General features: G+C 40.0%; 2 protein-coding genes across 3 annotated transcripts; one reads left to right on the top strand and one right to left on the bottom strand.

Moving 5' to 3' along the window:
• Positions 1–3,995: 3,995 nt before the first annotated feature.
• Positions 3,996–16,203, bottom strand: kpna5 (karyopherin alpha 5 (importin alpha 6)). 2 transcript variants are annotated; one of them, XM_068569557.1, is made up of 14 exons: positions 16,019–16,203; positions 14,536–14,669; positions 13,761–13,853; positions 13,498–13,597; positions 12,909–13,003; positions 12,147–12,278; positions 9,595–9,683; positions 9,417–9,516; positions 9,135–9,298; positions 6,442–6,520; positions 6,224–6,349; positions 6,007–6,134; positions 5,605–5,783; positions 3,996–4,799 (listed from the first exon to the last, which is right to left on the bottom strand). In XM_068569557.1, the coding sequence occupies exons 2-14, from the start codon at positions 14,662–14,664 to the stop codon at positions 4,612–4,614; spliced, it is 1,602 nt and encodes a 533-aa protein (XP_068425658.1). In that variant the 5' UTR covers positions 14,665–14,669; positions 16,019–16,203; the 3' UTR covers positions 3,996–4,611. The 2 variants fall into 2 exon arrangements, with proteins under 2 accessions (XP_068425658.1, XP_068425656.1); XM_068569555.1 differs by having other exon boundaries at positions 16,045–16,203.
• Positions 16,204–19,681: 3,478 nt separating this feature from the next.
• popdc3 (popeye domain containing 3) lies at positions 19,682–24,051 on the top strand. Its single transcript, XM_068569253.1, has 3 exons — positions 19,682–20,469; positions 21,431–21,539; positions 22,411–24,051. The coding sequence occupies exons 1-3, from the start codon at positions 19,928–19,930 to the stop codon at positions 22,687–22,689; spliced, it is 930 nt and encodes a 309-aa protein (XP_068425354.1). The 5' UTR covers positions 19,682–19,927; the 3' UTR covers positions 22,690–24,051.
• Positions 24,052–26,028: the final 1,977 nt, after the last annotated feature.

The raw sequence follows: 26,028 nt of genomic DNA, 5'->3' as shown, positions 1-26,028 counted from the left end.
GTTCATAGACATTATTAATATTGAATTCTACATTTTTTATTGAAAAGATATATTATCAAGATCTGAGCCTCTCTTTCTGTGTATGCTATAGTATGGAAGCTGTATTTTCTTCTAATATTCAATTTGCTCAAATAAAGAAGAAAACAATGCCATATGTACCAGGAAGTCAAGGTAAAACTGTCCAAACGATTGTGAGGATTGAGGAAAGTTTTGTCTGGCTCCTGTTGATTGATACACCATGCAAGTCATATCAAGGGGCCTATTGTGTTTTTACTTTTGGATAACAGCTTTTCTCTCCTGGTCCCTGCACTATATTTTGTCTTTATTACTATTTTATATGAATTTGCTGTAGCGATTTTTCACATTGTGTATAAATCGTCTCCTAACTAAACAACTCATAAAACAGTGTTTTTATTGTTGTGAAGAAAGCCTGGGGATTTCCTCCCTGTTTGTGTTTCAAATTGTGGTTGTTAATTGTAGAAATTTGACCTGTAGTACCTATCAATACAATTGATTTCAATCTATTTCATAAATGCAATGTTATGATGAAATTAAATTAAACTATTTTACTATTGAGGTTGTGCGCAGCCTGTGTGCAGGTGAAAAGTTTTCAACCACAGTAAAAATGTTCTTGCAAACAAATGGATTGAGGTGGAATATTTTTTTTCAAAAAAATATGTTGCTAGATTTGGAAATGATATTTCTGACAGCTTAGTTAAATAAAGTTTGAATATTGAAAACTGAGCACTGAGTTTCTCGCTGTGCGTGTATGTAAGAGAGTGTGGAGTGAGAACGGTGACAATGGCACGCAATAAATGATTCATAATAATTTGAATGTCAATGAATGGTGCTCCGGACTATGACTACAACACTATTTAAAACCCTCTTTATTCCCCAAGTTTTGTCTCATCCCTTTGTACTGCCGCTGCAGAACATAGAACCTGTCAACGGACAATCAATGAAAAACAACGATATTTGTACAACAAAGTGTTCGCTGCATGTGAATGGGCAACGGATCCCTGTTACTTAAAGATAATGCTTGAGCTAACCAATATTATGGCGGCAGTGATCTTTAACGCAAAGTCTCTCAGCTCCTCTCCGGACTTGTAAATGTGTCAGATCTGCGCAGTCGCAGATCTTGATCCAATGCTCACTGTTCATCCCATTCCGGACCTTATTTAATTCGACCCCAGCGTGTCTACTTATCTAGTTGTTTCAGGCAGAGTGCTTCCAACTTGCTTCTTTTCAGAATACTCAGTCAACTACATTACAAATTACCTTTACTTGTTTAAATTCACATTTGTTTTGTATCTCTTCTTGACGTTTTATATCTTATTCTCCATAAAAGGAAAACATCCTGTTTGACTTGACAGTTGTGTTTGATTCGGGAAATCTCTCCGAACATCCACTACTATGCTCCCACTCACAACTAGACTCGACCGGAAGTGTAATTTTTTAACTGCACTGTGTTCCTTGGCCTGCTCTTATAGTCATACGTATATGCCTTTCACCCTGGGCAGTTCTTCTGGGATTTCAACTCTGTTTGACACTTCTTGATGATTTTGTATTGATTTCTGATGTACTAAATTATTGATTCCTGCATTAACAATCTTCTTCTAATGGTGTTGTTATCTACCTCGTTGACCACTATGGAATGCAGTTTTTATGTTTAAGAAACTTTGCTCCAGTTACTACAGTGAATATAAAACACTTTCTAACACCATAAAAAAAAATGTATTCTCTCTCTCTCTCACACACACACACAACTGAGGTTAGCCTTTTAGGGTGAGAGGGCTCAGGTGCTGCTCGTTATTTAGTTTCATCCTCCACACTAAAACTCCCCACCAAGACCATTATATGATGACTGCAGGCAGAATAAGCTCAACAGAAACTTAAGGATTGTGAACTCCTACCTGTAATTGGATATAAGTAAGCTGACATTCCACAGTTGTGTAATCTATTGTCACTGATTCAAGTATATAATTAAGTTTAACAATAAAAAAAAGTGTAGAAAGAGCAGGACAGCGGAGGTAAAATATTTATGGCGGGAGTTTCCAAGTTTTCCACTCTGTTTGATCTACCAGGAAAATGAAGGCTGCATTTACGGCTAAGGAAGTACGTCAACCTTTGCCCAACCACTAATTGGGTTTGAAAACCAATGTCCCCTCTCCATTTTTACAGCTGGGAAGCAAGACACAGATACTTCTGGGATATTTAATAGTATTTTTGCTTATTTTGTTTATTCATGTGCAAATTGTAACCTTTATTGTACATCTACTGCCATAGACAACTTCACTGATAACCTCTCCCTCTGCTCTGATTGCCAATAGCTGTCGGGCCTAAGTACAGCCACTCGCTCTCTCTCTCTTTCTTGTTAACCACACACTCACTATTCACACACTGTCACCTTTCTCAATCATTATCCATAATAATAGACCGGTTGAACGAAAAGTAGATCAGGAATACTCCTAGAGTAGGCGTGCAAATCTAGACCAACAATTTCTAAACCCAAATAAAAATTTCAAACTTTCGCAGGTCAATTAAGTCCATCCTCTGCTCCTCATCAGAATTGAGTAGGCTTTTTGTTTTTCTTTACTGAGAAGGTGATTGCCTGTAATCTGTTGTCCCTCAACAACTTGTTTGCCTCCAGGACCCTCAGGCGGACAAGAAAGATTGTAATCCCCTTACTTTTAGCATGAGGCTGCAGCTGATGGGGACCAACACTCCAGAAAACAGTTACTTTTGCAGTTACAAAACAGCCCCACTGACTTAGACTCTTACATGGAAGTTGTGAATGGGAAACATGTTTGCCTTACTTTGCATATTCAAAGTGCTGTACCGGTAAGTGTTTCAGTGGCTTGCAATGTTCATACAGGTTTTGAACAGGACCTTTTATTATTGCTAATATTATTTTTAGGTGTGGGGGGTAGGTGGGAGATTTGCTTATCATCAGATATATTTGGTTAGGCAGTTGCATTCAGAGAACAGCTTCAGGACCTTGAATTAACGATTACCGCCTTAGAAAATGGGCTCAAACAAGCAGTTAATTGCACACTCAATCATGAAGAGGGACTCAGCGCTGCAGTTTAGGGAGTGGCTGAGGAGGCTTAAGGGTATGTTGTCGCCAAGCTGCAAGGCTTTGATCAAGCCATAGTGGCTAGTTTGGAGAAAAGGGATACACTGTGGAGACAGGAGCTTAAAAAATGCCCTGAAAAAATATATATCTTGGAGGCCAGCCAGTTTTTCCACTCCTGCAGTGATAATGGCTGACATATAGCTAAGGGGAACGCCTCTTTCGCATCAGTGCCTGCAGCCAAAGCCAATTTGCCTATTAGAATGGAGCTGGCCCAGTTTGGTGAACCAATGGGTTCTATGGCTGTCACAGATTTCATTAAGCAGTGGGAGAATCTTCTCACCCTCAGATCTTTGAGTGACATTGAGCTCTTATGAGACACTCAAAACTGTTCTAAAGGGACCAGCTGGAGGTTAGCTGGCTGCAGCAAAATATCTAATCAAGTTAAAAAGTGCTTTACTTGAAGCTTTTCTGCCCAGAGACTATCAGTCCGAGACTGAGATGCAACTGCACAAATAAAGAAAACAATTGCAGGCTGGAATAATAAAAAAAGATACATTACTAGTTCAGTGTCAAACTACAAAACAGAAAAAATATATATTTAACTAGCATGATTGTTGCTAGTTGCACACTGCATCATGTAACATAGACAGCACGTCTTTCCCTGATAGTGCTTTCTGAAATAAAGAACATCAAATTAAAAATAAGCAGCATAAACAATAGTTACTATACTAATAGTAACTAAACTAACTCGGACCAGTTACATAATCCAGGAAGCCACTGCCTTCAGTCAGCGCTGATGAGAGCAAAGACAAAGAGAAACTCCAACAGTTCTCAGAATACAAATAAATTAAAGACCCAAAGGCTCCAGATGCTCGTTAGTCTTTCTAAATCCACAGGTGAGGATAAAAGAACCTCGAGAGCTTTTGCAAATGTTTTATACTTTACATGCGGCAACACCAGGACATTCAGCAGTACTGTATTTTCATTCCCCACAGCCAGGCCAGCCACTTGACCCTACATGAACACCAGGGATTTTAACCAGATTTTTAACCAGAATTAACAACAAAAAAATATTTCCTGGCTTATCTGTTCATTTGGGGCTTTCATTTCCTTCCTTCCTTTCTTTTGTTACCTTTTTCTGAGAAGGGATAGCTTGCACATTTAAAAAGGATATGGATGATAAATTGGAGATAGTCGTTTCTAACACAAATGTGTAAGACAAATAGCATTAACATACTTTAGAACAATAGCAATAACATATCAGGAAGTAAAATGAACATCACACTGTACGACTAAAGTTGGCTTTCTATGGCATGGGAAAGAACCAGCTGCCCTCCATTCAGACTCCCACAGTCTCAAACAGCAACAACCAAATCTGCTCGTTTGATCTCCATCTTCACACGTCTTTCTCTGTCTCTCAAGATAAGGTGTTCTTGTGTGGTCATTGTAGAAGAGAAGGTCTGGTCCGTTTGTAGGTCAGCAAGCTGCTGTCTCTAGCAGAGGTTTAGAGACCAAGAGAAGAGAAAGGGCTGGGGTTAGAGCTGAAATCTTTCCATGGGTCCATCCTGTTGGTTGAAGACAAACTGGCCTTGACCTTTGTCCACCTGTGGGGCCAGACTGGCATCCTCCTCCTCCACACCAAAGTAGTGTTCAATCAGGTCAAAGGCCTTTTGGTAGATTTCCAGGTTCTCGTGGCTCTGCAGGAACTCAATCTTGTCCAGGCCTAAAGAAGTGCACCCACACAAACAAAGCTCATTTTATTTAGAGTGAGGAAAATATTATTAGGTGCAGCAGCCCTTGAGATGATTACTGCAGACAACAAACAGTCAAGTCTTCTCTGATGTCTAATATTTTATGTTACTATCTGCCCAGAGAATTCTTTTGCTGCTGCTATTTAGAGTCATTTTAATGCACATTTCTAAAAATGAACAACTGTTTTTTGAAATCATGTTAATGCAGTTTATGGTGAATTAACAGTATGGGTGTATTTGTTTCGAACAAAGACTGATAAGATGGCTGTGTTGACTTTATATGCTGTTTGTGCACACATTCAATTAAAAACGGGGAGCATCGTGCTTTTGAAATAAAAAACGGTGACACCCCTAATTAATAATATAATGTGAAAGTGGAAATAATTTGTGTACTCAAGGTGCTTGGGAGTCTTTTTGGATCTGTTTAAATGTTTTATATTATGTGGAATGCCATGTCCTGTGTAAAAAGTTTTTAACAACGATTTAAATTTGTTCTAATGATGAAAGAACTCAAGAACATTGAATACAGCAGATAGTCATACGGTTTGATTATGTTGTCAATCAATACTTTTAACTGATTCAAAAAGTAAAATTGTTTCTATTGGATAATAAAACCTGAATTTAAATGTGTAGAGTGCTCACATATTAATTTCTGGGACAGGACCAGGAACAAAATATGTAAATTCCTTTAAATTCTGCCGAAGAGGTAATGGAGGTCAGTGATGTACCATATAGGGTGTTAGCATGTTAGTTATGTGATGTGTGGCTGAGCTGTACCATATGCCTCCTCAATCAGAGCACAGTATGGGTTGATGCACATTCCATTCTGTTTGGCCTCCTGTTCTCCCAGTTTGAGTATGTTCTCCAGACCATTCAGAGACACCTGCACAATCTTTGTGTCCATCACTGTCAGCAGGTCACACATGGGTTTGACGACATTGAGAGACACCAAATACCTGGTCACACAAAGATGCATTTTAATCAAATAAACCATTTAAATTAAATCTTCTATTTATTTGTAATGAATTGATTGTTTAACATGAATTGTTACTCTTACTGCTTGCCACTAGGGCCACCAAAATTAGACAAAATCATTTACCAGAACCTGCTTCAGCTATTATTGAATATAGAATAGTCCACCAGGGAGAGACCCAGAGTGTTGAAGTCCGGTTAACATACCTTATCTGTGCAGGAGTGCCTCCAGAGGTGGCATTAGTAATAGTCCACGATGCTTCTCTCCTCGTGCGGAACTCAGCCTTCTGAAGGATCTCAATCAGTACTGGGAAGATGTTGGCATCAATGACATTCTGAAAAAACATGAATTATCAGCTGCACCAACACAGAACAGCAGCCATTCTTCAGACGACACACTTAACCCAGGTGAAGCAGCCTTTACCTGAATTTGATCTCTGTTTCCTGCTGTGATGTTCGACAAGGTCCAGCACGCCTCTTTCTTAATGGACTCTTTGGGACTGCTGAGCAGGTGAAGTAAACATGGCAGTGCTGAGCAGTTCAGGATAACCTGCGATGACAAACATACATAAGATGGCTACATTTATTACAAATCAATCATTGAATAAATATGTGAGGGAACTGTAGTAATTGAACCTCTACCTGAGTCTGGGTGTCATCTCCTGTTACAATGTTGCCCACCGCACGGACAGCAGGAGAGACAACTTTATAATCACTATGCCTGTGGCAAACAGAAAGAAACATTCACACAGTGTACGTTGATTGCAGCAAAAGCTACCGATGGTGAGCATTTCTCCTGATATTACATTTTATCCAAAGGATTGTATAAGGTTATGTTATTGATAATGTAAGAGATCATCGTCACGTCGTCATTTACATTCTTGTAATTTCCTGAGTCAGTAAATTTGAACCAGATTCCTCTTGGTATTGCTCTGTTCCCTTTTATGTAATACTGCAAATGTAGCATTAGACCAAAGAAGGATTATCTCATTTTAAACAATGAAGGATTATCTCATTTTAAATTTGGACATGCGGAGGAAAAGATTACGTTATTGCCATGGTTTATAAAAACATTTAGTTATTTTTTTGAGTTATGGAATAGCTCAAATATGTGTAGATATTTTATCCTACTCTCCAGCCCTCCACTTGCTCTTCCTCTCCATCACAAACTCCTCCCTATCTACTGACTCTGCCCCGCAGTCCTACCTCCACATTACTGGCACATAATGTGGAGGGAGGGAGGGACACTGGCATTACTGGTTCAAGTCATACCTCTCCTACCACCAACAGTTAATTATCATCAATAAATACAAATTCGACACAGCCCAAGTCCATCAAGGTATCCCCCAAGGTTTGGTACTTGGTCCCCTTCTCTACATTCTCTACTTGCGCCCCCTTGGCAACATCATACACCACCACAGACTCCACTTCCCTGACGACACACAGCTCTACATCTCCACCAAATGCATCACACCCACTCTACCTACTCCACCATCACCAACTGCCTCACAGATATAAAGACATGGATGCAAGCCAACTTCCACAAACTCAACAGCGACAAATCTGAAATCCTCATTATCGACCCCAAATCAATTAACAACCACCACAACTCAATTAAAAAATTATTATTAATTTTAAAAAAAGATAATTAAATTAATTACAAATAAGGCTCTGTCTGCTGTTTACCAGGATAGTTCAGAATTGACTAAAAATATAACTTTTTGCTTTAACATTGTACAATGATCTTAAAATATTTACTTTTAAAAATAAAGTTACAACCCTGTAACATTGGTATGAACTTATTTGTTTTATCATTCATTTTGATATTCTCTTGGTTTGTGCTGATATTGCCTTACAGGAGTTTTTTGATTACTATGTATATGTATATAAACTAGCAAAAATGCTTGAAATTGTAAGTTAATTTAAGCTTTGAGAAAAATGGAAAAAATAAAATTGCGCTAATCTACAAATTTAGACTGCATTCAACAATAACATTCTTAAATATATATTTTTAAAGTTGCTGGAGCTTGCCCAAAATCAGCTTGCCTAAAATTAATAAAAAAACAACTTTATAGCCATATTAATGGGAAATGTTGCTGGTTGAAATTTACCAGAAATTCCCTTGAAATATTGTATTAGTGCATAGGTCAATCACTATTCTATATCGGTGTAAAAGGCACATTAAAAAGTTTCCCACAGCACCAACACTTGGCTTCACACTAGAGAAATAGATAATTCACCACAGAAATGAACTCAACCATTAACTTACACTGACAACCAGTGGTGGGCTGTCAGGGCCTTCTAAGCCTTTTTTTCTGGTGGCCTAAATAGAATCAAAGTTATAGCTTTTTTATAATAAAAAATACAAACAAGTGCCTTCATCTGTTCTTCTGCTCCTTCAGGCCTCTCGTATGGCTTCTTGGGACCTATTTAACAGCATATTTTAACCAATAACATTTCACTTCTCTATCTGTGTAAAATTAACCTGGATAAAATACGTAACACAGCCTTCTCGAGACCCTGGACGTGAGATTGGTCACAGTGCCTGTGTGACCATTAACATGTGTTGTGACTGGTCAGTGAAGCTAGCGTCTCACCTCGAATCTAGAATCTCAAGACTCACTGATGACCCCTTTCCCACACAGGGTCTGGTGAGTGAAATGCTGATTATGTTACTGTTTTTTACATTTGCAGTCGTATTTAATCATAAACAAGCCACAGCGCTGTAGTTGCTGCTGCACCTGGTGCTTGTACCCGTAGCCTCTACCCGCGCCAAGGTCGCCACTATGTTGCAATGTCATGTCTGCACTGTGCAGGGTCAGTGTTTTGTTGGATAGATTTGAACAAGCATTGTTGTTGAGCCGATGGGGCGGCACTCTGCACACAACTTGTCCTTTTTTTTCCCTCGTCATGTGGACAGCTCCGCTCTCAGTGGTGCCGTGTGTGGCGGAGCGGGTGGACTGTATGAACACGCCTTGTATTGAGTGTGTAAGTCTGTGACAGTAACTCCAGGGACAGTTCTACCCTCAGTCCGCCCGTGATGTGGACTATACGGCGCCCATTGAAGGCCTAGTACTTAAACCCACGGCTCGCAACTGCTGACAGACGATTCAAACAGCTTTCTTTTCAGTATAAATATGATGTGTGAAGTGTTCCAATAAAAAATAATGGACTTACCTCTACATTGTCCATAATTGTATTGTAACAAGACACCTGGTCATGCATTGTCATAAATATGTCATCCTGATATTTTGACAATACAGCATATCCTGTTCTTCCTCTAGTGAATCAAAAAATGACAATTCTCCTATATTGTGGATCTGAAAGTTTCTTACATGAGTAGCTCCACCAATCTGCGGCAGACTCCAGAGTCAATGACCGTCTGGATCTTTTCATTGGGGCCATCAGACAGGTAGGACAGAGCCCAACAAGAGTCAGCCAGCACATCTGGATCACTGCTGAACAGAAGCCTGGACAGCACACTAAGGCAAAGAGAGACCTGACACACAGCGGAAACACAGACATCAGTAGAGGCCAGTTTAATACCAGTGCTGGATGAACAACAATTAATGCTGCAAGCATAAATAAAGCCATTGAGTTATGTTGCTTAGACTAACCTTGGCAAAATCCGGTGGTGGGTTTTTCCCTCGGCACAAGTTGGACAGAGCCCATACTGCATTGCGGGTTGTTGTGAGACGGTTGGATTTAGCGAGAAGCCTGGACATGACAACACAGGATCCAGTTGGAATTGCATCCCGTTTTACACATTTAGACAGACAAAGGAAGAACACTTACTGTTGTAGAAACGGCAGGATGCCACAGTTGAGTACATAGTCTCTGCACTCAGCATTATCTCCTGCAATGTTCCCCAATGCCCACACCGCCTGAAACACATTACATACACAATCAATTTGCTTTAGTGCTGGACCACTGAAAAAACTCTCCCCCCTCCTATAGTGTCTATAGTGTTTGTAACAAAACTCTGTTACCCCCGCAAGTCTCGGGCAGCACAAAGGGCAATACTCTTTCTTAATAGCTTATATTTATTAGCCGTGCGCTCCCGGCCCCGCCCCTTAGCGCACCCGCCTGTAACAGCTGTTGTTTTTATATTATATAATTAATATTGTTTCTTCTGATCGAGGCTCGTGATCTTGAGTGTGTTGTGTTTTAGTGCAGCAGTTTTGTTGGATTGTTTTGTTATAACAAAAAATTGGATTGGTTCTAGTGAATTTGTTATCGTTTATGTGGACTACATGCGTTGTACGTTTATGACGCAGCATTCCGACATGCGCATAATTGTGTATACCGTCAGACGGCACAGAAGGCCTAGTTAGAAAATACACGGCCCGCCACTGTTGATGACTATATATACTTTTCTTCATACAGGTCCCACACCGGGGTTGGAGTGAAAACTGTCTTACAAATAGGGATGGGTATTGTTGTTTGTTTTTTTTCCCGATACCGGTGCAAAACTGATACTTTTGCAACGGCTTTTGCAAACTCTGCTGCTTTACTGGACAACACGTCATTATTAATATCAACTGGAGATCTTTTTTCCAACAAGCCGAGGAAGGCAAGCAAAAGCTTGTGCATTCATGTCACGTCTCCACAGCGATCACTCTGTGAGCGTGCTGTACGTGTGTGCGCGCTGGTAGCCCCGCCTCTTTGAGCCTTACTGCATGCAGCAACATTAGAGGCAGCAGAGCAGTGACTGCTCTGATCTACGCTATTTTAATAAAGTATAGATACTAAAAATACTCAAAATCTTAGCATTTTTAACATACGTTTATCGCGCTACCTTAGTATCGGTATACAGTGCGACATTACAGAGTAGTGTAAAAAAAAGAAGTATTTAAAATTGGCTCAGGCACCAAAAGGAAGCACCAAAATCTGCGTTGTGTTTCGGTCCGGTAGGTACCAGACGTCTTGGTTCTCAGTACCCAACCCTACTTAACAACCTTTATGATTTTTTTATTTTCTAATTAAATCCATGTAGAAACCGCACTATGGGTTACACCTTCTTATTATCTATAAATTGTTCAACACATGAACCCAATAATCTACATCTGAATCCTGTGTTTCTATTTCACTAGAGTAGAGGTAGAAAAACATGGTGCCCGCGGGCACCTTGTCGCCCACAGGGACCACGTGAGTCGCCCGCGAGACGTGTTCTAAAAAAAAAAAAAAAAATGTTATCAACCGACCATGGTCGCGTTAAAACTCTGCTCTGTATGCAAGCAGCGGAGTTCCGCCCCCAACACGAGTGCGTACAGCGCACACACACGGACACGACCCGCACACAGGTGATCACACAAACACACACACACACACACACACACACGGGCGCGCACACAGTGGACAGAGAGAGAGAGCGGTGAAAAATATGTTGCGTGGTTTTCAATCGGATTTGCTGCGTTAAGCTAACACTATTTTAAACTAACCGCTATCAGTTTTAAAGCCTAACAGTTCATGTACATGCGGGTCAAGACAAACAGGCTGACTCCTGGAGCTCCATGAACGATGTTTCTGACTATATCGAGACTCTCTGGGCACAAGAGGAAATGCTGATTTTAAAAGTTCACCGTACGCTGTTAACAGGCTGCTTTGCGCATGCGCGACTTGCCGATTCTTGGCATTTTGCCAAAAGCTGATCTTTGTGAGATCTCCGTGAGGTCATTTCTGCTGTTGCGTCTTTCATCAGAAAACAGACCTCAGCTCATTAAGCATGAATTGAGAGTATGTATCAAATCTACAACCCCGTTTTAAAAAGATGTGTAGACGAAAGCAGCTCACTAAGCCACTGATGCAACCTGGTGCTCACACATCTGCACTTATTCTGTTTTGTTTTGCAAAAAATTAGCTTATTGTTTTCCACAATAACCTATTTAGTAGTAACTAAATATTAGTTATTTTTTGCACGGATAGAACTTTATTTAAATTTTTCTAACAAAGTGATACAAACATTTTTTTCCTACCATCATTGTTGTGGAAATTATTAATAATTATTGTGAGGAATAACATTGATATGCGATGAGACAGTTCACATATAATATAATTAAAAGGTGATCTGTGCAACTTTGTTGTTCAGGAATTTTGTATCAAACAAGTAGCCCTTCGGATTATTTTGTACCTCAAAGTAGCTCTCGGTTTCAGAAAGGTTGGTGACCCCTAAACTAGAGTCTCCTATCTCTTTGGCTCCAGCGGTTCCTAATTCTGGTCCAATGTATACAGTTACCTTCGTTATCATTTTTCTACACTGCAATTAGGTATTGCATACTGTATACACGTTACATTCCTAACAATGACATTTACAGCCGTGTCTGAGTTGTTGTGTTGTAGGCACGCACCTGTTCCTGGACGTCCTCATACTCAGAGTTCAGCAACTCAATGAAGGTGGGAACAGCTCCTGTTTCAATCACCACCTTGGTGTGCAAGAAGGTACCTGACACGATGTTGGTTAGCGCCCAAGCTGCCTCGAACTGTTGGAAAATAAGCAAATGGATCAAGCAATATGGAAGTAGTATTTTTTTTATACTGCTGAAGTTTTTTTTTGGTCTGGACATTTGACATACAGAAGGGTCAATTCGGTGCTGGCACTTTTGTGCTTGGGCCTCTAATAATAATAATAATAATAATAATAATAATAATATTGAAAAAAACCTTAGCTTACTCAGACTTTTAGTGCCAAGGACTGATGTGCTAATTAGGAGCATATTCATTCTGTGGGTAAATAAAGTTTGGTACAAGATTCCAATGAAGGGCTCTAGGATCTGACTAAACCAGAAATTCCCAATGTTGAATTGCCTTTAGTTTTAATACAACAAACAGGATTGCTGTAGCAAGGGAGGAAGCTGTAGTAACTTGAATTCACTTGTTCTAATCTGCCCAAAATTGCACATGGAAGAGAAGAGTCCAGGCCTAAAGACATCAACACAATCATATTGAGTTATAGTCATAGCGCCAACTATAGGAAATAAGGTGCCAAAGATCCTACAATTTACATGAAATTTGACATGCATAAAACTCAATAATTGGAAATTTACAACTAAATTCTCAACGATATGGTCACCTGTAACTATTCTTTGACACAGGTTTGTCTGAGCTCTCACCTGCAGTGTGCAGTTTTCACTTCTCTTTAGGAACTCCACAAAACGAATCACAACACCAGGAGTGGAAATTACTTCATCTATGGGCGGGTTGGGCTCTGCACAGAAAAACAGAATCGAGCTCATCTCTTATTTACTGGAAGCTGATTAAAAGGATGTTAGGTTTGTACAAAAAGAGATCAGAAATCAGTTTCCTTTTTGCTCATCTGAAAGTGTACTTTTGAGTGGATTTAAGTTAAATTGCAATATAATATTGACACAAACAATTAGATTTAGAAATCACAAATTTGCCTCAAGGAGCTTTACTTAGTCACCCAATTTTTGTGTTTGCTCAAAAATATAAAGATTTCTTGCCCTACATCTGTTTTTCATTACTTTAATTAAAAGTCTCATATTTAGTGGTTAATGTTGTGGTGGCTTTGCATAGGTCCTTTGTCAAACAGTCTATTCAGTGGAGAGAGAGAATCCTTTTCAATTAAATCTCTGTTGTAGTGTTATCAATGACAGAGTGGTACAACAGATACTTTAAACTTAAACTTCAGATAAAATAACTCATGGAAATCTATCAAAATTAATAAGATGCTACACACACCTTTGGAGAGTATTTTCCTAAATTTCTGTGTAGCAATCAGCTGCTGATCTGGGTCTCCGGAGAAGATCATCCGAATCACATCTGGAGTTATGACCTCATCCTGCACAAACATCAAAACCTGATAAATATTCAAGGTCATATTCCTGTTCAGATAGTAGCCAAATAAAGAAAAGAAATAGCCAAGACTGATCAATTTGATATTGGAACTTAAGCTATAAATACCAGATCACAACAAACAGAACACAACAGTAGTGAACACTTACACCCACAAAAGGTACCGTAGAGCTTATGTCTGGATCCTGGATTGGACATTCCAGCATTGACTCAGGTGCACCTACATTTCTCCGTTTAAACAGCTGTGGGCACAGAGTAAAGGTTGCATGATTAATTAGCTGCTTAAATATCTAGGACCTTGGCGTGATGAACAGACCAGTGAACACAGCAGCACATTATAAAACATGCAGAGAAGATTACTCCTAAGTGAGACAATTTAAGGCCCATAATTATGAAAACTTTTGAAGTGGTCTTTTGAAGTGGTCTCATATTACAAAAGGCAAATCGACTAATGTCCTTTTCCAAGCAAAAGACTAAAGACAGCAGTAATCTCTCGGACATGCTAATGTAATACTACTCAAAAACAAACATACTAAATATAAACTCACTAACATTGTGGACAAAGAGCTAACAAATACCCCTCTGTTGAGGTTTTTGAGGTGTAAAAGTAATTGCGTTTCAAAACTTTTAATTTAGGCATTTAATGTTGCTTTAACAAATTGGTAAATCTTTCTTCGATGCACCGTTTAAACCTTCAAATTTAAGGTACAAAGGCTTTTAGTCAATTGGATCAAGAAGGGACAGAGAACAAAGAAACAAATCAGATGCCTCGAGCTGATGCGCATTCGGTTTTGCCAACATAAGAGGAGGACCTGTGTTTTGTTTCTTTGATCTCTGCCACTATCATGCACCTAATACATGATTCAAGATTTGGAACTGTGTGTGCTGCCACTTTCCATTATATCAAGATGAGACAGAGTTTACCTGCTCCTCTCTTTTCTGTTTGCGTAGCTGGATTCCTTCCTCCTCTCTTCTTCGACGCATCTCTTGAGGATTCAAAGCTTTGTTCTTATAGCTTTTCATCCTGTCGTTGTCTTTTCCTGGATTCGCCATTGTGTCTGTCAGGGTGAAGGACACTCACTCACAAAATGCAATTATCATCAAACGAGGTTCTATGACCTTTGACATTAAGTTCTAGATGGCAAACATGTTATATCAAAATCCTTACATTAATATAATCTGTATTTCATGAGCACACACTCTTTGAGTATAGATGCTTCTTTTTTTTTTACAGCAAGGCTCGATTTACTGCTACACCCAAAATGAAATACACCTGCAGAAATATTTTACAGGCAGACATGGGGCAATTCTTGAAAATAGTCAGGGACATAAATGTTGGGACTTGTAGGTGACATTTCAGATAGTTCTATTGCTATAATTAATCAGGTACATATAATTGTAATTTCAAATAAAAGAAGATTAACTTAGTAACAGATTTACCAAGTAGGTATTTTCCATCTGTAGTCAAGGTGTAGGTAGATAAATAAATACAAAATGCAATACTAACTATAACGTGCATCAGTCCCACAGTCATATATCTCTGTCATGCACCCAACTCTACACATTACAAGACCATTACTGCCATCTTTTAAGGATCAGGTTCACTACAGGGTTTGTGAAGCATTAGCCAATCACTGGCGCAGGTCCAGAAGAAAATTTATCAGATATCCAGAACAGCTAAGATGGCAATTTTCAAAGAATGGCTTTGTTCTTAAATACATACATATTTTCTTTAGCAGAAAAGATCTATATGTTATATAAAATGCAGTGAAGACTAAGTGAAATCTTATCCTATCAGTATTATATTGTTAATGTTGTGAAAAGTGCTATGTGCAAATGAATGACAGCAAGCTAATTGTAATTAAATACAAACACAATCCCATCCTAATTATTCAAGACAGAGAAAATACTAATACAACTGATTACCAGGACTGGACCCCAAATCCCTGCCACACTCCTTTACTAAGAGTCAGGTGTTTGCTTGAGGCACCCTACGCTCACACCAATTTATATATGATAAATAACGACTAATTAACACTATTCGGGAGATCTCCGATGCTAAGCCGCTGGATCCTCGCAGTTTCCCCCCGTACCAAAAACTAGCTCATGTTAGCTGTAACGTTGCAAGCTAACGCGGCACTGACATTAACGGAACAATCAAAAAAGGCCTGGATATCGGAGCTGTTGATGAACCAACTGGTTTGAATCCATGCAAATACACTTTTGCATGACTGAGTTTTAGTTACATTTCTCTGTGCAACTAAACAAAATATATTTGGGTAATGTATGGTCAGTAACTAAACTAGCTTTGCGGCTAACTCTTTAGCTAATGCTGCCGTGTCAGACATCTCAGAAGTAATGTTTACGTTATTTCACGTTAGCTGTAATGTCAACAACTGATTCTTACCCACTGAAGATATAACGTTAGTGTACCTGCAAATGCGTACGGGTGCTTAGTAGCTACTTAGCTACTACCACTGATGTAAGAGGAAGGCTACAATCAATCGTTCGAGATGAACTGCGCTTCTCCTTGAGAGCAGGCGGCATCATCAGGGGGCGTTAACAAAACAATCGAGTCGCACTTTTTTTAGCCGTCTTCCTTCACAGGAAGTCACCGAAACAGTTACTTCCGGTTAGTTCCAATGTGTGGTTTATAGACCAAGTTCGGATTTATTCTTTTGTTTATAATTATATATTAGTGTAGAAATGTAAAATGTTAAGTATAAAGTTAATAATATAGTATACATCATTCACGTTTTATTTTGGAAAAGGGACATTTACATAAATAAAAGATCCCAAGAAGGAACTTTTAACAATTATGATGTCTTCAGGCTCTCCTCAATAAATATGTAATTGGTTGGTAAATTATAATGTCACCATGATGTGTTCAAATGTAACATTGTAAAATTAGATTTTGAAAAGAAATGTTTTCACAGCAATATAAAATAGATATTAGAGAGAGAATTATAAATAAAAGAAGCTCCGTCTGCTTCACATTAAAAGAAGCTCCGACTGCTTCACAGTTGACATATTGTATCACTCTACAATTAGTACATCATAGTATATCTTTTATGTTTTCAGCAGTTATTTTAATATGTTAGATATTACTTCACCCATACTTAAAATATTTTGACCAGTTTGAATATCAATCAAAAAAAAAAACAACATATCATGATTAACATATTAAGCCATTTCGCCAATTTCCAATTTGGATGCACTATTTGACACTGCAAAAGAAAATCACAAAATTAACCATTAATTAGTGGCTTAATGTGTATTGTCGTTGTTTTACTACTAACCAAATTAATTAAGTCTTGATTAACTGTTCCATTGTTGCAAGTAAATGAGTGCTCAGTATGGGTTTTAATGTGTTGTTTAGGACAGTTCAAAACTGTCCTTTGTGAGATGGAACCTGAGACCTTCTGGCAACATAATGGATTACTGCAACTGCTACCCTGTGATCTATTTAGGGACAGCTAAAAATAAGTGACCACTAGCAGATGGGTCCCTTTTCTGACGAAGACTAAAGTATAAATATAGCCACATTCCCAACTGACAAACCAATATTAGTGTTAATGGGCACTTTGTCATCTGTGGCTTTCTGAGCTTTCAGGCTGTCCAGCCAGACTTGAAAGCAGGTGATGTTGCATAGTTAAAGGGGTATAACTTAAATCCCTCTTAATAACTACACCACCTGCTGTTTTAAATTGGTTCCTGCATTTTGCAATAGCCCAGAATTATGGGTCATCCTCAAAGCAGCAGAGGATTCGCCAATGGAAAACATATCTTTAAGCAAAAATAATATCAACTAAAGCATTTAGAAGTTGCGCTGGCTTCATTTAGTTGGACATTAATTATTTTGGATTAAATCTGCAATGTTTTTGTTAAGGTAATCATTAATTTGTATGTGTTTTATTGCCAGTAAAACTATAGCTTGTTAACAAGCTATAATTATGTGATGCTATCTTTTTAAAGAGATCATGCATTGTTTATAGGAAAATTACAGTGCGTTGGTCTGTGTCAGGGGTCGAATAAAGTTTTCTCTTTATTCTGATAAAGAGAAAACTTGCTTGATTTAATAAAGTGCTTTTTTAGTCAAAAAAACATCTTCACAGCCAGTGCCTCAGTCTCAGAGCAAAAAGAAAAGAAGAACATTTCATTTCAAAAAAGAAGAACTAATAAAGTCCTCTTGCTCTTTGAAAAAAAAACAAAAAAAAAACAAGGACGACAACCGTGTGGCCACGAAGTAATCGCGCTAAAGATGCGAGACGCATGCGACTACGGAGCCGCATGCGGCTCTTTGGCCACTCCGTTGCTCCATAAGGCTTTGACAAAGCAGAGTGGACAATCTTCTTGGAGTTTACGGTGATACTGTGTCACTGAAGAGTAAATATATTTTCATGAAGTGGATCAAGTCTCTAAACTTGACTACTGCTGAAAGTTCTGTGGCAGCTCATGAAAGAGTTAGGCGTTCGTTAAAAACATATGTCTTTGGGAACATTACTAAACTCTCCCGTTTTCTGTGTTCTGTGTTTCTGTGTTCTTGTCTAAAACTTTCAGCAGCTGGACATTGCTGGGCTGTCTTGGCTGACACGCCTTTTCAGTGCTGCATGGGGGTCGGGAACAGCGCCCATGGACTGGCAGACCGGGGTGGTGGTTCCCATCTTCAAGAAGGGGGACCAGAGAGTGTGCTCGAACTATCGTGGTATCACACTGCTTAGCCTCCCGGGAAAAGCCTATGCCAGGGTGCTGGAAAGGAGGCTCCGACCGCTTGTCGAACCTCGGATTCAAGAAAGAGCACAGGGATTCCGTCCCGGTCGTGGAACAGTGGACCAGCTCTTTACCCTTGCAGGACTACTGGAGGGGTCTTGGGAGTTTGCCCAACCAGTCTACATGTGCTGTGTGGACTTGGAGAAGGCTTTCGACCGGGTCCCTCGGGGATCTGTGGGGGGTGCTGCGGGAGTATGGGGTGCCGAACCCGTTGGCACTGGCTATCCGGTCTCTGTACGCCTGCAGTAGGAGTTGCGTTCGTATCCTCGGTAATAAGTCAGACATGTTCCCGGTGGGTGTTGGCTTACGCCAGGGCTGCCCTTTATCACCGGTCCTGTTCGTGATGTTCATGGACAGGATTTCTAGGCGCAGCCAGGGGGCGGAGGAAATCCGGTTTGGGGCCCACGGGATCGCCTCTATGCTGTTTGCAGACGATGTGGTCCTGTTTGCCTCTTCGGACCGTGACTTTCAGCATTCGCTGGGGCGTTTTGCAGCTGAGTGTGAAGCGGCAGAAATGTGAGTTAGCGCCTCCAAATCTGAGGCCATGGTTCTCTGCCGGAAACCGGTGGATTGCTCCCTCCAGGTGGGGACAACATGCCTGCCCCAAGTGAAGGAGTTCAAGTACCTCGGGGTCTTGTTCACAAGTGAGGGTAAGGTGGAGTAGGAGATTGACAGGCGGATCGGTGCGGCTGCAGCAGTAAAACAGGCGCTGTACCGGTCCGTCTTGGTGAAGAGGGAGCTGAGTCGGAAGGCGAAGCTCTCCATTTACTGGTCGCTCTACGTTCCAACCCTCACCTATGGTCACGAACTCTGGGTCTTGACCAAAAGAACGAGGTCGCGGATACAAGCGGCCGAAATGAGCTTCCTCCGTAGGGTGGCCGGGCTCAGCCTTAGAGATAGGGAAAGGAGCTCGGACATCAGGAGGTTTTCCAGGCACGTCCAACTGGGAAGAGGCCAGGACAAAACCCAGAACACGCTGGAGGGATTATATCTCCCGGCTGGGCTGGGAACATCTCAGGGTCCCCCAGAACAAGCTGGAAAATGTAGCGGGTGAGAGGGAAGCCTGAGTCGGTCTGCTGGGTGTGCTGCCACCGTGACCCGACACTGGATAAGCGGCGGAAAATGGATGGATGAATGGATAGTCTAAAACTCCAGCGTAGTATGAATGTTCAGTGTAAACATAGCAAAAGATATGCGTTTAAAATGGAAACGTTGTAGTGGCCTATAGTGGACATGGCCTATTTATTTCAAAGTTATTTTATTTATTTCTAAGTTACTACATTTAACCCATCCTTAGCATTCGGGTCTGGGAAGCAACTGGGGTTGTACACAAAACAGGCTTATCTATATGATTTTTTTCTAACTAATAAACTCTGGCACATTTACTTTTATGTTTCTTTCCTTTGAGGCTTCATTCGGTTGTATTATCTTTACTCAGTCTCCTTTACACCCTCCATGACGTGTTTCCTGTGTTATCCTAACTGTACATGCAGTCTTTTTTTAGCTCTCAGGCGCTCTGAGAGACCCTGGATGACTGTGTGTAAACATGCTGATAGTTTTGTGGACTTCTGCAGCGGTAAACATGGACCCTCTAGGCTTTGAAAACATGAACTTGACGGTAAAACCCGCAGCTGCTGCGTACCCATTATGTGAGGAATGGAGAGACACTTCGGAGGGCTCTGTGTTCCACCTCGCCAATATTTTCCTGTTCTTTGGCTTCATGGGCGGCAGTGGCTTTTATGGACTACTTTATCTATTCAGCTTTCTGACTCTGGGCTTCTTCTTCTCCACTCTGTGGTCATGGTCGGACTACTGCACAACAGATTCTTTCCTGTGGAGTTTCGCACTCTTCGCGGTGTGCTTGGGACAAGTCCTGCATGTTGCCTATCGGCTGAGGAGCGTGTCCTTCGACAAGGAATTTGAGGAGCTTCACAACTGTATGTTTAAAAAACTAGGAGTGTCACGCACACATTTTGGGAAGATCGTGGCCTGCTGTGACGGACAAGTCCACACCATAGAGAGGGACTACTGTTTCGCCATAGAGGGAAAAACCGCTATCGATAAGCTGTCGGTGCTTTTGTCTGGCAGGTGATTAATTTAACTGATAGTGTGCTTGTCAAACTTCAAACATATTTTGCCAGATCATTCAGTCAATTCAGTTTTGATGTTTGGAATTCCAGTAAATTGACAGTGGGATCTCAAGATTTCTTGCCCTTTCAAAAAGGAACAGGTGTTGCTGTCAGTATAGCTACAGGGTGGGCAATTACTTTTCCTAAAGGGCCACATGAGAAACAGGGACTGTTGTGGAGTCTTGGACCAATCAATCTTGCTCAATATTATGCCACGTCTATATAAAAAGCAGTACATTGTATGGTTTTTCCAAATAAACCAAACTGAATGACAGGTGAACTTGCATTTGATGCAGAAGAATAACTTTCTCAAGTTTAAATGGTTTTCTTCGGTTTGGGTATATAGCTGGCGGGGTTGTCACAGCCACGCTAGTGAGTTTCAGCCAAACATAACCATGATGACAGTGCTGTAGGGTACGATTTTAGGAGAGCCTCCCCCATCCGTTGGCTAGTTATTGTAAATTTAGTCTAAATATGCCAAATTATAAGTGCAGAATCAAACTACATCATTAATACATTATTAATACTGTCTCTTGAATGTATTGTTTGTTCCTGTACTATGTTTATTGTTTTTGATAAAAAATAAACTAGTCATACAAATTGTAGGCATAAAGAGTGAGTTAGATGAGTCTTCATCCCTTTTGATATATTATAACTAATTTAGTACTTATTTAGATCTGCCTATTTGCATGCATCTTAGAATTGAGGAATGTCCACACCTTGAGCTGTAAGGATTTAATCTTTGTAACTTGTTGTGGTCACAGGCTCAAACACTGATTCCCCCCTAGCAGCAAAAGGCAAAATGTTTTTTGCTGAAGTCTTTGTGTTCTATGACATTAAGTGTAGATTTGCCTATTATGGTATGCGTTTCCCAGTGGAAAGTGGAATCGTTAATATACTTTCCTTGTATTCTGCTACAGAATCCGTGTGACAGTTAACGGAGAGTTTCTGCATTACATCTACCCTTTCCAGTTTCTGGATTCACCGGAGTGGGACTCACTCAGACCATCAGAAGAGGGTGTATTCCAGGTCCAACTTTAGTCATGTGCATGATGCATGTGTAAAAAAGCATGTCAATTAATTAAATCCTGTGTCAGCATGCTGAAGCTGTTTTGCTTGTCCCTAATTTAAGCTTCAATATGTTTTATGACCTCCAAAAAGATGTCTTACACAACTTCATGTGCAGTTACAGTCTTTATTTATCTTATAACTCATATTTTTTTATTTGTGCCATAGACCTAAATTGAATGTTTTCGCAACAGCAATTTGGACATCTCATGATATGAAAAGGAAAAGCACAGGTGTAAATAAGTTAGGTTTGTTGTTCAGGTTTGTGAATTGATAATTTCACTGTTGTTTGCCTACAGTCGAATTACCAATGATTACAATGAATCTGTCATAATTCGTTTTTTCTAAGATTGACGTCTTCAATAGGATCCAATGCACTTAAATCTGAGAGCAAAGGCCAGTATAGGGAAGAATAAAAGTATCAATTACCTACTTCGTTTGTATGGGTCTTCTTACTGGCTTTAATGACAATAAGAAAAGTACAAAATAGCACCTGCTTTATCCTTTAAGTGCAGCATTATGTTTTCTGTTTTTGTCAATGAATATAGCTCGTAATAGCATGTCTTAAAGGTCCATGCAAAGTAGATTTATTCTCAAATTGATTTTGGGAACAAATCCAGTTGATGACAAATGAGTATTTGTATCGTTCCGTTTGATGAATTATCAGACTTAAATTATTAAAACGTCAACTTCAAGTGAGTGTTTTACTTTGGGTTCAATTTCACTGTCCCCACTGAAGGACAGTTGTAATAACTGGAACTATCTTATAACTGACACATGAATGCCAGCTTGTTTCTTTTCAGTCTGATTTTTTTATTATCATTCTCCACAGGTTACCCTGTGTGCTGATAACCCCTGCCGATATGTGGGGTGGAGGAGGAAGAAGCTGTATCTGCTTTTTGCTAAGCACCGCTACATAGCTAAGATCTTTGCCCTGGTGGTGCGCAATGACATTGCAGAGAAGCTGTTCTCCCTTAATGACAAGGCTTTCAACAGGTTCGGTCACCGATACGATCTCCGCTTACCAAGTTTCTGTCACATGCCAGGGACTGAATTAGAAAAGGCAGACGTCTTCCTGCAAGTGCCAGTACAGGGGGCAAGGACGGCCTGAACACGCACACAGACGTTCACACGCACGCACACACGCGCACACATCACACACACACACACACACACACACACATTGATGAGGCTTCCTTCCACTAGCCTGTCATTCTATCATTGAATGTAGTTTCCTTTAAACATCTTGACTATTTCTTGGATGAGCTTGGGGTTGTTTTGCTCAATGGCTATGTATATACTGTAAATAAATAAATAAAATAATAATAATTATGATAATGATATAACTAAATTCAAAAATACTATTTTGAAGCATTACAAATATCATCATTACAAGGTAAAAAGACTAAAGAAACCTTAATGTATTTTCCCCTGTCCTATAATTTACTAGAGCAGTGACTGGAGGCTACATAGATAAGCAGTTTGGTGTAAAGCATGTAAACTAGAGTATTCTATTCTCTAATTTGCATATATTAGGTGGATGGCCTATCATACAGAGTTAACACATGAATCTTCTGTTAGAAGTTGGAATTGTTTTCTCTTTTCTATATAGTTAACATATTTTTATTTTACTCTTAATTAATAATAAAACAAATAAATGAATGACAAATGTACCTCATAGTGTATAATTCATCACTGCTATATTTATTTTGTTATTTAATTACAAACCGACAGATTATTGTTACCAATCCTATTACTCTTTCAGCTCGCTTTGGTGTTTTGGTAAATTACCTCAAAACCACTCAAATGAATACAGGACGTCCATCCAGGGCCACTGTTTGGTCCCCATGAGAATCTCAAAGTAAGTTCTTGCATGTAGTCAGTGTCAGTTAGGCAGGGCATGTAGAGCAGGAGTAAATGGTACTTGGTACACAAGCAATAAATGTGCAGCTTTTGTGACCTCTCATCCGCAAAATAACCTTTTTTTCACAGTCATTGGCAGCCTGTTATTTATTGTAGTTTGATGTATTTTCACCCCCACCCACATTCACTGAAGACCTGCCCTACTCTGACTGGCTCGTACTCATTGTCTTCTCGGCGACTGTTGTCAGTGGTGAGCAGGGTCGTCCTTCAATCAGATGACCGGAGGTTAAATCCTTGGCTCCGCTAATGTTTGGCTGCAGTCTTATAGTAATTTTTTTGTTTGGTTAGAAACTTTCCTAACTGAGTGAAATGACCCGAAGGTACCTAAGTATTAGCTCCTTAGGCATAGGAAACACTGTACCTTCCTTTACGAAAGGAAAAGGAGAAAATGGCGCTGATCTAACTGTATTTTATATTCTCTCTCTCGTGTTGTACTGCAGCCTCAGCCCTCGTTCTTTCATTAGACTTCAGTTACAGAAGCTTTGATAAAAGTGTTAAACTAGACGAGCTCTTGAGTCATGTTTTTGACAATAAAATACTATCAAGTCAATACAGGTCACACTGCGTTGTGTGATGTTTCATAAACTGTTGTCTGCATATTCTTATGATTAGATTATAATCTTCATAAACCATAACAACATAAAGGGATATGAGACATCTGTGATGGGCAGGTGACACACATTGTTAGTGGGATAACAAGATTTAGCAAATTTGAAACTGAACAAAGAGACAGCTTAGAAGCTCTGTAAAAAAAAAGTCCTAACTTCTCATGAATTCTGCTTCACATCTTTCCTTGACCCCGTAACATTTTCCACACAGGTCAAGGAAAATGGGTTAGGGTTAGGTCATTATTTGACTATTCGACTGCAGCCTTTGAATGTTGTATGCATGTTAGTTAGTTATGATGGGCAGGTGGCACCTTGCCTAGTAGTTCCTGCCATCAGTGTATGAATTGGTGAATGAAGACATGAAGCGTTAAAGCACTTTGAGTAGTCAGACAACAAGAAAAGCGCTACACAAGTACAGTTCATTTTCCATTCTTTGCTAAATGTGTTAAGTTTATTTCTAATAAACAAGATCAGTAAGTCATATGTAGATGTTTTCATAAGGATGGCAAACTTTTAATTACAATGTACTGATTATGAGACTGCTACGACATAAGTGCAGGGGACCCTGGATCACTGATGATAGCCTTACTAAAAAGGCCAATGTTACTTCTGCTGTTAGAAGTAACATTGGCCTGGTAGCATTTTGTCGGACAGTTCAAGATAGCAGGAAAAGGCCATTCAAAAATGTTTCTAGAATACTTTGACATACAGATGTAAAACAATAAAAGCTGCTCCATCCGCCCTTTAAGACCAATGTTTCTAAACATATACATGTTAGAAAATATTTAATGAAAACATGGAAAAAGACTGAACTATATAGTCCTGCGTTGTGGATTCACAGTATTAAACAATTTTTCACCAATTTCGCATTTAGGATTATTTGGGCAGGCTTGAAATCATGGCTCGATACACTGGAACCATCAGTCGCATAATCCCTCTCTAACACTACACAATAACAGCTGCTCAATCTGAAGTTAGAACATAATTACCACAGCCTAGTTTTCTAGCAGTTCTGTACTGCCCATCTGGCATACCACGACAAATTCTGGTGGGCCACAGCATCTGCCTCATTCTGGGAGCATAAGATAGTGGGCTGCATGCTTGTCCAAGTATTTCCATGCTTTTCGTGTGTGGGAGCCAACATGAAGTCCAGACTGCTCAGGCAGGAAGTCTCTACTATGCATGCTCTCAATTGGTTAAATATGAGAAGGACTCTAATGCTCATGCTCTATGGGCCCAATGCATAACCAAACCTCTATGACTTATGTTAGCAACTTCTATCAACATTAATGAGATGTTATCTTGAAGTTCCTTTAACAGTTCATCGGTGCACAGTGCGATGTTTTTATACTCAGATGCTAAACCTAAAGGCAAACGGTGATGCAAGGCTGGACCCAAAAGCAAACACAAGTAGCAGGAGTGATACACAAAGATATTTATTTTCAAGCCAGAGAGAAGTAGGAATCTTGCTGGCGTCCTGTGCGGGCTGGTTGGGGGAAGGCTGGGAAGTTCTTCCAGAGAGTTCCGGGGAGCTGAGAGGCTGGGAAAGCACAAGTTACGCACAAGAAAATACTGAAATCCAAAGAGGCCGTGGCAATCGTTTCGGGTGTGTGAACTGACGATCTGGCGAGGAGTGGAGAGAGAACTGGGGTAATATACTGTGGGGGACACAGTTCCAGGTGTGAAACAGACAATATGTATTTGTATTCACTGGCGAAAAAGAACCGGGTGGACTGCAATACATTCACGGATTAATTTGCTCGAGGGGTTTGTGACACCACAGTCAGTTATAACAGGCTTAATATGTGATCTGTCTCCCCCGTTCGGAGCTCTCAGTCACCGCAGATGGCTTGGTATCGCCTTCCTGCCCATTTTAGTCTCTCAATGTCAACTGTGTGGAATGTGCGACGAACATTGAG

The sequence above is a fragment of the Clinocottus analis genome, unplaced genomic scaffold, assembly GCF_023055335.1.
Source record: "Clinocottus analis isolate CAN_PGR_092001 unplaced genomic scaffold, fCliAna1.0.p SCAF_9, whole genome shotgun sequence".
Classification (NCBI taxonomy): Eukaryota; Metazoa; Chordata; class Actinopteri; order Perciformes; family Cottidae; genus Clinocottus; species Clinocottus analis.
Note: the sequence above shows the minus strand (reverse complement) of the source record. Positions and strands in the feature narration are given on the sequence as shown.